This window comes from Zeus faber, assembly GCF_960531495.2.
Source record: "Zeus faber genome assembly, chromosome: 5".
Taxonomy (NCBI): Eukaryota; Metazoa; Chordata; class Actinopteri; order Zeiformes; family Zeidae; genus Zeus; species Zeus faber.
Genome location: NC_137192.1, coordinates 37,579,924 through 37,592,262, shown reverse-complemented (window position 1 = coordinate 37,592,262; position 12,339 = coordinate 37,579,924). Strand labels below are relative to the sequence as shown.

At 47.6% G+C, this 12,339-nt stretch overlaps 1 protein-coding gene across 3 annotated transcripts; it reads left to right on the top strand.

The window, feature by feature from the left end:
• The first annotated feature begins 596 nt into the window (after positions 1 to 596).
• Positions 597 to 4,366, top strand: cnbpb (CCHC-type zinc finger, nucleic acid binding protein b). 3 transcript variants are annotated; one of them, XM_080000208.1, is made up of 5 exons: positions 597 to 676; positions 1,728 to 1,848; positions 2,259 to 2,324; positions 3,242 to 3,440; positions 3,687 to 4,366. In XM_080000208.1, the coding sequence occupies exons 2-5, from the start codon at positions 1,746 to 1,748 to the stop codon at positions 3,802 to 3,804; spliced, it is 486 nt and encodes a 161-aa protein (XP_079856334.1). In that variant the 5' UTR covers positions 597 to 676; positions 1,728 to 1,745; the 3' UTR covers positions 3,805 to 4,366. The 3 variants fall into 3 exon arrangements, with proteins under 3 accessions (XP_079856334.1, XP_079856335.1, XP_079856333.1); XM_080000209.1 differs by having other exon boundaries at positions 650 to 741; XM_080000207.1 differs by lacking the exon at positions 597 to 676 and having other exon boundaries at positions 773 to 1,848.
• Positions 4,367 to 12,339: the final 7,973 nt, after the last annotated feature.

Here is a 12,339-nt window from a genome sequence, read left to right as displayed (position 1 = left end):
TATTTGATATTATTTGTTTTATGATATTTGATATTATTTTGTTTTATGATATTAATTTGTTTTATGATATTTGATATTATTAATTAGTTTTATGATATTATTTTGTTTTATGATATTATTTGTTTTATGATATTTGATATTATTTGTTTTATGATATTTGATATTATTTGTTTTATGATATTTGATATTAATTTGTTTTATGATATTTGATATTATTTGTTTTATGATATTTGATATTATTTGTTTTATGATATTTGATATTATTTGTTTTATGATATTTGATATTAATTTGTTTTATGATATTTGATATAATTTGTTTTATGATATTTGATATTATTTGTTTTATGATATTTGATATTATTTGTTTTATGATATTTGATATTAATTTGTTTTATGATATTTGATATTATTTGTTTTATGATATTTGATATTATTTGTTTTATGATATTTGATATTAATTTGTTTTATGATATTTGATATTATTTGTTTTATGATATTTGATATTAATTTGTTTTATGATATTTGATATTATTTGTTTTATGATATTTGATATTATTTGTTTTATGATATTTGATATTTAGTCTTATGATCCAGTCTGGCTGCTCCGTGGTCCCGTGCGCAGAGGCAGCTGGTGCCGTGTGCAGAGCGTGTGTCGCAGAGAAACAAACAGCGCGAGGTGAGTGTCCGCCATTACAGCTCCCTCTGAACGACACGAACAAGGAGCTGCGGACCCGGAGCTCGGTACAACATCCACTGGGGGACCGGCCGAATCTTGTGGGAGGTGGTGGTGGTAGCACGCAGCTAACTGATAGCATGCTAATTGTCGTGTGTGTGTGTGTGTTTGTGTGTGTGTGTGAACAGTGTGTGTGTGTGTGTGTGTGTGTGTGTGTGTGTGTGTGTGTGTGTGTGTGAACAGTGTGTGTGTGTGTGTGTGTGTGAACAGTGTGTGTACAATGTCTGTACAGTGTCTGTCAACAGTGTTCAGTTTCCGCGCAGGTGTCTGTTACAGCGTGTTTATAATGTGTGTACATTGTTTACACTTGCTGTGTGTGTGTGTGTGTGTGTGTGTGTGTGTTGTGCCTCTTGTTTCCAACTGTTTGAGGTTTTGAGTCGAAGTTCAATGAGTTTACGTCCTCGGGTTGAATGTCAGGACCCCATTAGAACGTGTGTACATATGACGTGTGCAGTCTTAATCGTCACACAGCACACCACAACAACACACAAATATTCATGAAGTTTACATATGATTTGTACATATGAAGTGTATCTATGAATTGTATATATGAAGTGTAAACATGATTTGTACATGTGATGTGTACATAAGATGTGTACATGATATGTACATATTTCCCCCCAGGAATTAAATTATTTAATAAAAGTTTTATCTATAATCATTGCTACACACTTCCCATCTGTGTCTCTCTCTCTACCTGTCTCTCTCCCCTTGGGGACTTGTTCTAATTAATGTTCCCCTCTGGAGTAGAACCACATCCTATGTCCCCTCTTCTACCTGGGCTGTGACTTTTCATTACTGACAGACAGACAGACTGACAGTACTCTCTGTCTGTCTGTCAGTACTGTTACTCATTACTGACCTGTGGATGACCTGAAGAATGGAAACCAGGTTCTTCAGCTGAAAACCTTCAAACCACTCACCTGTCTTCCCCAACATCTCCCCCCACATCCCCGTTTCCCCCATGTACCCCCTGTCTCCCCATCTCCCCCAGGTGTCTCAGGTAAGGGGGATGAGTAGTACTGAGTGCTATGGGTGTGGTCGCAGCGGTCACTGGATCAAGAACTGTCCGAATGCTACTCGATCCCGAGGGAAGGGGCGGGGGCGGGTCAAAGGTACACCACCTGTCTGACTCTACCTGTATTGTCTTGTCTTCCTGACTACCTGTCTGTCTCTGTACCTGTCAGTCTGTCTGTCTGCCTCTGTCTATCTGTCTATACCTGTTTGTCTGCACAGTATACCTTAACTACTACTTCATGGGATCAGTCTGGCATGCCCAGGGGGAGGAGCCACACATAAGCACATAGAGCCAAATAAACCAGTTGCTGATTGGCTTGACAACTCCAGGTCAACAGGAAGTGGAAGTCCTAAACCAAACCAGGCACATGACACTATTGACCATATCAGACAGAGGACCCTCCACTGATAAGCTGCTCATTGCAAAGCCCCCATGTTGGATCTGCCAGTCTGCCATGTTGGATCTCACATGAAGTATCACTGTGTGTGTGTGTGTGTGTGTGTGTAGACCTGTTCTGCTATCGTTGTGGGGAACCCGGACACGTCGTCAGAGACTGTGGGATCACTGAGGATGGTGAGGACACACACTGTGTACGAATTCACACATAATACACACAGATACACACTGCGCTCTTGGATGTTCCTTCATGGACTAACCACACACAGTGGAAGGTGGCAGGGCTGAACTGGGGGGCAGGGGTGGGGCTTGGTAAGAGATGGGATTGGGCACACCCAGGGTCAGGATAGAGAATGAACCAATGGACCACTGTCTTATGGGCCGGTCGTTGGACAAAACATAATTTTTTTCTTTTTTTATGAAGAAATATATTGGTCCCAAGGTATGCCGCCCCACCAGGAACATGCCGGTGAACTGGATGAGCAGTCCACCACTGCATGCTGGGAGATCTCAGTGAAGCCTCCCGGTATTCTCCCTGGGTCGTCCATAGCAGGCCCCCCCCCCCCCCCCCCGAGTCTGAACCACTCCGGAGAGGCTCCTCTACCGGTCGCTTCCTCTTTAGGCTTCCCAGGTCTGACCGACAGCCCACCTCCCCATCTGATGCAGCTGACCACCAGTTGGCACCAGACAGCTCTGCTCTCTCTCCGGTGTCTAAGGTGCTCTGGTAGCAGGTACACTACCCCCTGGTGGTGGAAAACGGTGCCATCATGTCCTGAGGCCACGCAGGGGCGCTAGATGGCACAAAGCCCTACACCAGGTTCAAGTGATTATTTGTCACATACATACACATACGGTCGTACATATATGCAGTGAAATGTCGTGACACCCGGTGATTACGCACAAGCTCTATAAGCTCAAAAAATACTCTAATGTGCGCACGCGGTGCTCGCGCAGGCGGTCAGGCTCCAAGACGAGAACCCATCTCCATAGGTATGAGTTCTCTAGTCGCCGTGGTCACATGAGCGCTGCAGACAAAGTAGTACTACATGTTGGTACTTCAGAGTATTCGCTGGTGCTGCGTGTGTGTGTTGCAGTATGCTACAACTGCGGCCGCGGCGGCCACATCTCCAGGGACTGCACGGAGCCCAAGAAGGAGCGTGAGCAGGTGTGCTACACCTGCGGGAGGGCGGGGCACGTAGCGCGCGACTGCCAGCACGCTAATGATGCTAAGTGCTACTCCTGCGGTGGCTTCGGACACATTCAGAAGGACTGCCACAGGGTCAAGTGCTACAGGTATGAGTACTCTGCTAGTACCGCAGTAGTACTGCGATAGTACTGTGGCAATACCATGATATATAATGATAGAAGCCCTCGATTATAATGTGTGTATCAGTACAATGTTGGAACTGTATTAGTATGTGGTAGTTTGTACCATGTACTCTGTGTGTACCCGTTCCATGGTATTGTGTATTCTGTATGTACCAGTACCGTGGTAGTGTGTACTCTGTGTGTACCAGTACTAAGCCCCTCCCCCTCCAGGTGCGGGGAGGTCGGCCATGTTGCCGTGCGCTGCACCGGTGGTTCGGAACTCAACTGCTACAACTGTGGGAAGTCGGGTCACCTGGCCAAGGAATGCACCATCGAGCCCACCGCATAACCTCTGGTGCCTGCACGCTCTTCTTTTTTTTTTATTGGTCCGGGATCATCCAATCAGCGAGCAGGACATGCAAAATAATACCCAGAATTCACTTTGTTCTGCAGTTTCTTTTGAATCGTAATGTAGAAATCTGCCCATTGGCTGAGAGGAGAGTGATGTCATGTCAAGCTCAGCCCACTAGTGCTAAGGGGGTGGGAACACATGAAGGGGGGGGGGGGGGGGGGCTTAAGGGAGGGATGGAGTTGTCCAATAAGGTGTTTGGATTTTTATTTTTATCTTTTATCTTTTGTTCTAAGTCCAATCGGCTCGTCTACACATTGGCGTCGGGGATCACGTCCCACGAGGAATCAATACTAAAGTACAGAAAGCATCAGTACTAATTAATCTGATAAATACTGATTAATACTCATCAATACTAATATTCATGACGCATGCATCAAGTTCTTGTACAGTGGAAACAGCAGAACAGGAAACTATCCAAATGTTATTTTTGTAATAAATCATCACAACAACTGAATCTGTTTGTCTGGAGCTGAGACTGTCAATAAATATGGAGGATGAAGGGGCGGAGCCTGGCTCTTCTTTTCTCTCATTTACATGAGATTCTTTATTCTTTATTTGGATAATGAGGTTAAACTAGTGGGGACCTCTGGGGTCCCTGGACCCCACGTGGAGGAACCTCTGGAAGGACCCCTGTGTTTTCCTGGACCCCATGTTGAGGAACCTCTAGAAAGACCCCTGTGGGACCCCCGACCGCATGTTGAGGAACCTCTGGAAGGATCCCTGATGGACCACGGTGCCCATGTTGAGGGACCCCTGGATGGACCCCTGTGTGACCCCAGACCCCACGTGGAGCAACCCCTGCTAGAGTGCACAGAACCTCTTCAACGATGACAGGGATCTAGACTAGTTCTAGTTGTAGACTAGTTCTAGCTGAAGACTTGATATAAACTACTCACAAAAAGTTAGGGATATTGGGCGTTCGGGTGAAATTTCAGGATGAAGCTAAAATTCCCTATAACCTTTACAGGTGAACTTCATTTGACCTTCTCTAAACTTTTGAATGCACATGTCCAACTGTTCAATGTCTCAGTACTTTTTGCACAACTTGCTGTTCTCTAACAAGGAGCTGAACGGAAAAATTCACAACAGGTGTTTGATCCATGAATCCACCAATACATTTCCTAGTTCAATTAGAATTGGTATTTAAACAGTCCTCTTCATCATGCTGTTCACATGTTGACATCATGAGACCAAGACCACACCAACAACTGATCAACAGTACCTCGCCACTGTGAAGCTTCAAACAGGATGTTGTCAGAGGGAAGTGGCCACTGAGCTGTGTGTCACAGAGTGTCATCAGCAGGTTGCAACAGAGATACAGAGACTGGAAGAGTCACAGAAAGGCATAGAAGTGGACGTCCTTTGGCCACATCCCACCCTGATGAGCGCTTCATTTTGAACAGTGCCCTGCAGAACCAGATGATGATGCCACTCAGCTCCAGGCACATTTAAGGGAGGTGAGAGGCACCAAGTGTCATGTCAGACCATTTGAAACCGTTTACATCAGCGTGGTCTGCGTGCTAGACCACCTGCAAGGGTACCTCACCACACCACCAGGCACAGGCATCATGGTCTTGCAGGGGCCAGGGAGAATTTACGCTGGACGAGGGACCAATGGGCCTCAGAGCTGTTCTCTGATGAAAGTCGATTCACGTTGAGCAGAAATGTCACCAGACGAGCCTTTGGTGGTGGTGGTGTTACAGTGTGGGCAGGTGTGTCTGGTCAATACAGAACTGTCCTACACTTTGTGAATGGTACAGTGACCATTGGGGGAGAAGACGACAGCCTTCACGAAGCCTCTCCTGTGAGTAGTGAGAAATGGTGCAAGACCAACTCACGAAACTAATGTCGCCAAAGAATCATCGAGCTGGCAGACCAAGGTACAAGCCAATGCCAAAACCAAGGCAGAGAACATCCTCTTTAGGACGGGCGGACACCCCCACCGTCGAAAACCAAGGTCTGCCGGTGCTCCAACTCAATGTCGAGGGCCTTACCATCGCAAAACTCGAAGTCATCAGGCATCTCGCCGATTCCAACAAAGTGGCAGCGGTCCTCCTGCAAGAGACACACTGGGTGTCAGATGAAAACCTCAAGCTTCCTGGGTTCTCCCTCGCTGGATCCATCCACAGCAAGAAGCATGGAATGGCAACCTTCGTCCGAGATGGCTTGAGCTGGGCAGCCACCAGCCAATCTCCACCTGGCTGCAACATCGAGTGGCTGGCCACTAAAATCCAAGAAACATCTGTCGTGAACGTATATAAGCCCCCACCAACAGCGCTGACTGCATCATCACTTCCATCCGTGACTGCTCCTGCCATCTATGCAGGTGACTTCAACTGCCAACATACGGATTGGGGTTACCAACACACATCACAGGATGGAGAAGCACTGAGTGAGTGGGCCTCTAACGTTGAGGCACTACTGCTGTACGACCCAAAGGAGCCCCCAAGCTTCTGCTCTGCACGTTGGAACTCTTATACCAACCCAGATCTGGCCTTCGTCATATGACGCAGTAACGACCTGAAACCGGAGAGACGTGTCTTGGACAGGTTCCCTCGCTCACACCACCGGCCATCCATCATCAAAGTACCATCCCTAGTACAGCCGGTAGCTGGCAAACCGGTCAGGAGATGGAACTTCAGGAAGGCGAACTGGCAGACGTTTACGGTGGAAACAGAAAGAAGAACTGCTGGTCTCATGGACCCAGAAGCAGAGGACGTGGATGCTGCATACAGTGCCTACTGTGAAGTCCTCCTAAGGGCAGCAAAGCACAACATCCCACGTGGCTCCAATAAAAACTATATCCCGGGCTGGGATGAGGAGTGCAGCTGCCTGTTGCGCCAACACCAGCAGGCGATCACCAGGGAAGAAATGGACGCAACAGCAACAACCCTACTGCAGAAGCTGGATGACACCCGAAGGGCTAGGTGGACGGAAGTAGCGGAATCCATCGACTTCACCCACTCCAGCCGGAAGGCGTGGCAGACCATCAACTTGCTCTCAGGGAGAAAAACAACACCTCGTAGGTGTCCAGTGACTGCAGATGCTATTGCTTCCCAGCTCCTGAAAAATGGTCGCATCCCTGATGCGGACAAAAACTTCGCACGACTGACATCGTGTGAGCTATCATCCCTCTCCAGAGCAGCCAGCGCTGATGCTAATCTCTCAGGAGACTTCACAGCAGCCGAGCTAAAGGCAGCAATTAAAAAACTGAAGCTGGGCAAATCACCAGGTCGAGACAATATCCACCCAGAGTTTGTTATGCACCAAAGTGAAAGAACATCTCAATGGCTACGCACATTCTTCTCATCATGCTTCCGGAGGTCCAAGCTCCCAAAGACCTGGCGCCGTGCGTCCGTCATAGCCTTGCCAAAGCCGAACAAACCCGCCGAAGACCCGAAGTCCTACAGGCCCATATCCCTGCTCTGTGTCCCGTACAAGATTCTGGAGAGGCTGATCCACAGCCGCATTGAGCTAGTGGTGGACCCTCAACTCCCACCGGAACAAGCCGGCTTCCGCAGAGGCAGGTCAACGGTGGACCAGGTAACGCTACTCACCCAGGACATCGAGGACAGCTTCCAAGATAATGAGAAAGCTGGAGTAGTATTCCTGGACCTGACAGCCGCTTATGACACCGTGTGGCACCGTGGACTACACCTGAAACTGTTGAGAACAATCCCGGACCGGCACATGGTGAGATTTATTATGGAGATGCTATCTAACCATAGCTTCATCCTACAAACCAGCGATGGCCAGACCAGCAGGCTCAGAAGGCTGAAGAACGGTGTCCCGCAAGGCTCTGTCCTCTCACCAATGTTATTTAACATCTATATTCACGACCTGCCAGACACAACATCCAAGAAGTACGGCTATGCGGACGACCTGGCCATCATGCTTCGATGCCCAACATGGAACACTATGGAAGAAGGCCTCAACCGAGACATGGGCATCCTGGCAGACTACCTCCAGAAGTGGCACCTTCAGCTCAGCATGGGCAAAACAGTGTCTGCAGCTTCCCACCTCTACAACCGGGAGGCAAGAAGGGAACTGGACGTGCATGTTGGCAACATCCGCCTGGAGTTCCAGCAAGCCCCCAAGTACCTCGGCGTATGCTTGGACCGGACGCTGTCCTACAAGCAGCACCTGGATGAAGTGAAGGCCAAGACAACCGCAAGGGTCTCGCTCATCCGCCGCCTTGCAGGCTCGACTTGGGGAGCTTCCCCCCAGACCCTACGCATATCCACGCAAGCCCTGGTCCTACCCGTAGCGGAATACTGTGCCCCTGCCTGGAGCAGAAGTCCACATGCGAACAAGGTGGATACTGTCATCAACAGCGCCCTCCGGATAGTAACTGGTTGTCTGAAACCCACCCCTGTGTCCTACCTGCCAGTCCTAGCTGGTATCGCCCCACCCAGTCTCCGACGGGAAGCAGCTACCCTCGCCCTGGCAAGGAAAGCCCAGAAGAACGACTGGCACATCCTACACAAAGCCACAACAACACCGGCACCACCATGCAGGCTCAAGTCTCGCCATCCCTACAACAAGGCAGCACAAGAGATGCTACAGTCGATCCCTGACGACTTGTCCAAGGACGCCTGGCTGGCAGCATCCTGGAGACAATCGTGGGAGTCAGCTGCGCCCTCCCGCATCCAACGATACATCCGGGACCCAGGAGGAGGTGTAAAAGGAGAAGACATGCCACGCCACCTATGGACCTCGAACCGCCTGCGTACTGGCGTCGGGCGCTTCAAGTCCTCTCTAAAGAAGTGGGGCCTCTCCGACAGTGCGTCATGCGAGTGTGGCGAACCTGAACAGACTGCCGAGCACATAATCACCAGCTGCCCCCTATACAGCCCACCCTCAGAAGCTGGCCTTTTTCACCTAGGACTGGAGACGAGGGCGTGGCTATATGACACTGAGTTGGCCATCTGATGATATACGAAAGAAGAAGAAGAAGAGTACAGTGACAAGCCCATACTACCTGAATGACATCATTCATCCAGTCATTGTGCCCCTGCATGAACAAAACAGGCCTAATTTCATCTTCATGGACAACAATGCTCCAGCTCATGGAGGTGGCATCATTAGGGACATCTGCTCCAGACTGGGGTACCTCAAATGGAGTGGCCTGCACTTTCTCCAGACCTGAATCCCATAGAAAACCTATGGGATCAGCTGAGTCGCCGTGTAGAGGCTCGTAACTCTGTACCCCACAACCTCAATGACCTGAGGGCCCCCTTCAAGAAGAGTGGGGGCCCAGGCCTCAGCAGACAATAAGTCGACTTGTGAACAGCTTGAGACGTCCTTGTCAAGCTGTAACTGATGCTCAAGACCACATGACAAGTTATTGAGACGTTGACATTTGTTGTTGTGGTAAACCCACCACTGTTGTTGGCTTTTGTTTCAATACATAGTTTGAGATGAGGAAATCACCATTGTATCTTCTACTTAAATGCTCTACTTTCATCACATCATATCACTGTAGCGTCAACTTTTTACATTTTCCATAAATTTCAGCCGAAAGCCAAATATCCCGAACTTTTTGTGAGTAGTGTATATGTATACAAGTTCTAGATGAAGACTAGTTCTAGATGTAGACTAGTTTGAGATTAAGACTAGTTCTCGATAAAGAACAGTTCTAGATGTAGACTAGATATAGGTGTAGACTAGTTCTAGATTAAGACTAGTTCTCGATAAAGAACAGTTCTAGATGTAGACTAGATAAAGGTGTAGACTAGTTCTAGATTAAGACTAGTTATAGATGTAGACTAGTTTGAGATGAAGATGTAGTTCTAGATGTAGACTTGTTCTCAATAAAGACTAGTTATAGATGTAGACTAGTCCTAGATGACGACTAGTTCTCAAAGACTTTCTAGATCTACACTTAGAACTAGTCCAGTTCTACATGAAGACTACTTATAGATGTAGACTAGTTCTCGTTGAAGACTAGTTCTAGATGAAGACCAGATCTAGATGTAGACCAGTTCTAGATGAAGACTAGTTCTTGAAGAGGGCAGTTCTATATGAAGATTAGTTCTAGATGAAGACCGGTTCTAGATGTAGACTACTTCTAGGTGAAGACTAGTTATAGATTAGACTAGTTATTACATTTAGTTATTACATCTAGTTATCTAGTTATTACATTTCACTGCATATATGTATGGAAGTATGTATATGTATGTGACAAATAAAAAATCTTGAATCTTGATGCAGACTAGTTTTAGTTGTAGACCAGTTATCGATGGAGACTAGTTATAGATGTAGACTAGTTTGAGATGAAGATGTAGGTCTAGATGTTGACTGGTTCTAGATGTTGACTGGTTCTAGATGTAAACTAGTTCTCGATGAAGACTGGTTCTAGATGGAGACTAGTTCTTGATAAAGGCTAATTCTTGATGAAGACCAGTTCTAGATGAAGACTAATTCTTGGTGAAGACTGTTGTAGTTCTAAATGTAGAGTAGTTCTAGATATAGAGAGTTCCTGATAAAGACTGGTTCTAGTTGTAGGCTAGTTCTATATGTAGATCAATTCTCGATGAAGACTAGTTCTAGATGAAGACTAGTTCTAGATGAAGACAAGATATAGTTGTAGACTAGTTCGAGATGAGGACGTAGTTCTAGTTGTATACTGGTTCTAGATGTAAGCGAGTTCTACATGTAGACTAGTTCTAGATGTATACTAGTTCTAGAAGAAGACAAGTTCTTGATAAAGACAAGTCCTAGATTTGAACTAACTCTACATGCAGACTAGTTATAGACGAAGACTAGTTTCCGGATAAACCAGTTTCATAATCTGGCCAGGCGTCCTCCCCAGAACTTACGGCCACCACCCTCCCAGCTACTGATCTCAACATAAAGACTGTGACGAGAGCAGTCAAGGAGGGGAAGGAGGCTTCTTCGAGTGGGTTCGAAAATGTTGAGCCCTAACCCTAACCCTAACCCTAACCCATGAGTTTAGTTGACATCGAGGACACTGCCATCAAGGTTTTGGACTTGCCGCCCCGTTGAAAAGCTGGAGTCGATGTGCCGGGGGCCATCCTTGCCTTGGTGCAGAGACTGTGGCCCTTCAGCTTGGTGGGAGGAAAAAATTAGTATGCCGCACACAATCGCAGCGTGCAGCTACTCTGCCTCCAAAAACAACTATGAGTCAGCACAATCAGTGACCACACCAGTGTCCTCAACTCCAACGACGGCGTCACAGTAAACAGTTGAGCCTTCATCAACAGTACAGCCGGTGCTGCCACCAGCAGTCATGCCAGTGCCACCAACCAGTGGTCCAGCCATCGCCTGTGGTCTAGCTACCACCAGCCGGGGTTGTTGCCCATGGTCCAGACACCACCAGCAGTCCAGTCGTTGCCCCTGGTTCAACCACCGCCAGAAGTCCGGCCATCACCAGGGTCAGCGGTCAAGCTGTCGCCGGTGATCCAATGGATGTCGTCGCCAGTGGTCCTGCTGTCGTCGTTACAGCAGTCCAGCCAGAGTCAGTGCCAGGGACGTCGACAGCTGTCCAGTCACCAGCCCAGGCAGTCACACCACCCTCTGCTGAGACAGTGCAGGCTGTCCAAGACGTCTGGCCACGTAGCAGTCATAGCCTTGATAGTGAGCAAGGCAAACGGCTTGAAGTTCTCCTGGACCTGTTAATGGACATTCTTGCAGCCAGGGAAGAGAACATGACACTGACACTGGCTATGCCCGCCCCATCCGTCTCCAACCACACCGATTGGCATTTGTTAAGCGCCAGTCCGTGGACCAAAAGATTCAGGAAATGGCAAAGGCAGCGATCATTGAACCCTTGAACAGTCCTTTGGCTGCTCCAGTGCTCCTTGTTCACAAGAAGGATGACACCAGGAGATTTTGCACTAACTACTGCCGCCTACATGCCATTACCCGGAAGAGACTCTTACCCACTCCTTTGCATTGACGATGCCCTTAATTACATCACCAGTTCCAGTTGGTTCAGCTCCCTGGACCTGCACAGCGGGTACCGGCGGGTACCTACAGTCTTTACCATCCGCCAAAGGGCTTCGGCAATTTTGGATGATGCCTTTTGGACTGTGCAATGCCCAAGCCACCGGCACAAATGCTGTGATGTCACAAAGGCTGTGATGTCACAAAGGCCACCAGAAAAGCCAAGAAACACTGATTCTAAGGAAGTGGAATATTGAGTTGTTTTGGGTCAGGTGTTAAGTGTTTATTGTTGTGTTGACATTGTTCTGTGACCGTTGGGATGTTGGACCGTGATGAGAGGCGTCAGGTTTATGAGTGCCCCCCACCCCGCCCACTTGTGAGTGTGGCTTTGAAGGAGTTTGATGTGCGCTGCTATTTCAATGAAGGCCCATGCCTTTAAAACTCAGGGCCTTGTTTCCATCATTTCTGCTGCAACTCCTCAATTTATGAAGTTTTATGTTATTACAATTTGTATTTTATTTCGTTTTTATTATATTTATTGTTTTATTGTATTTACTGTTTTTT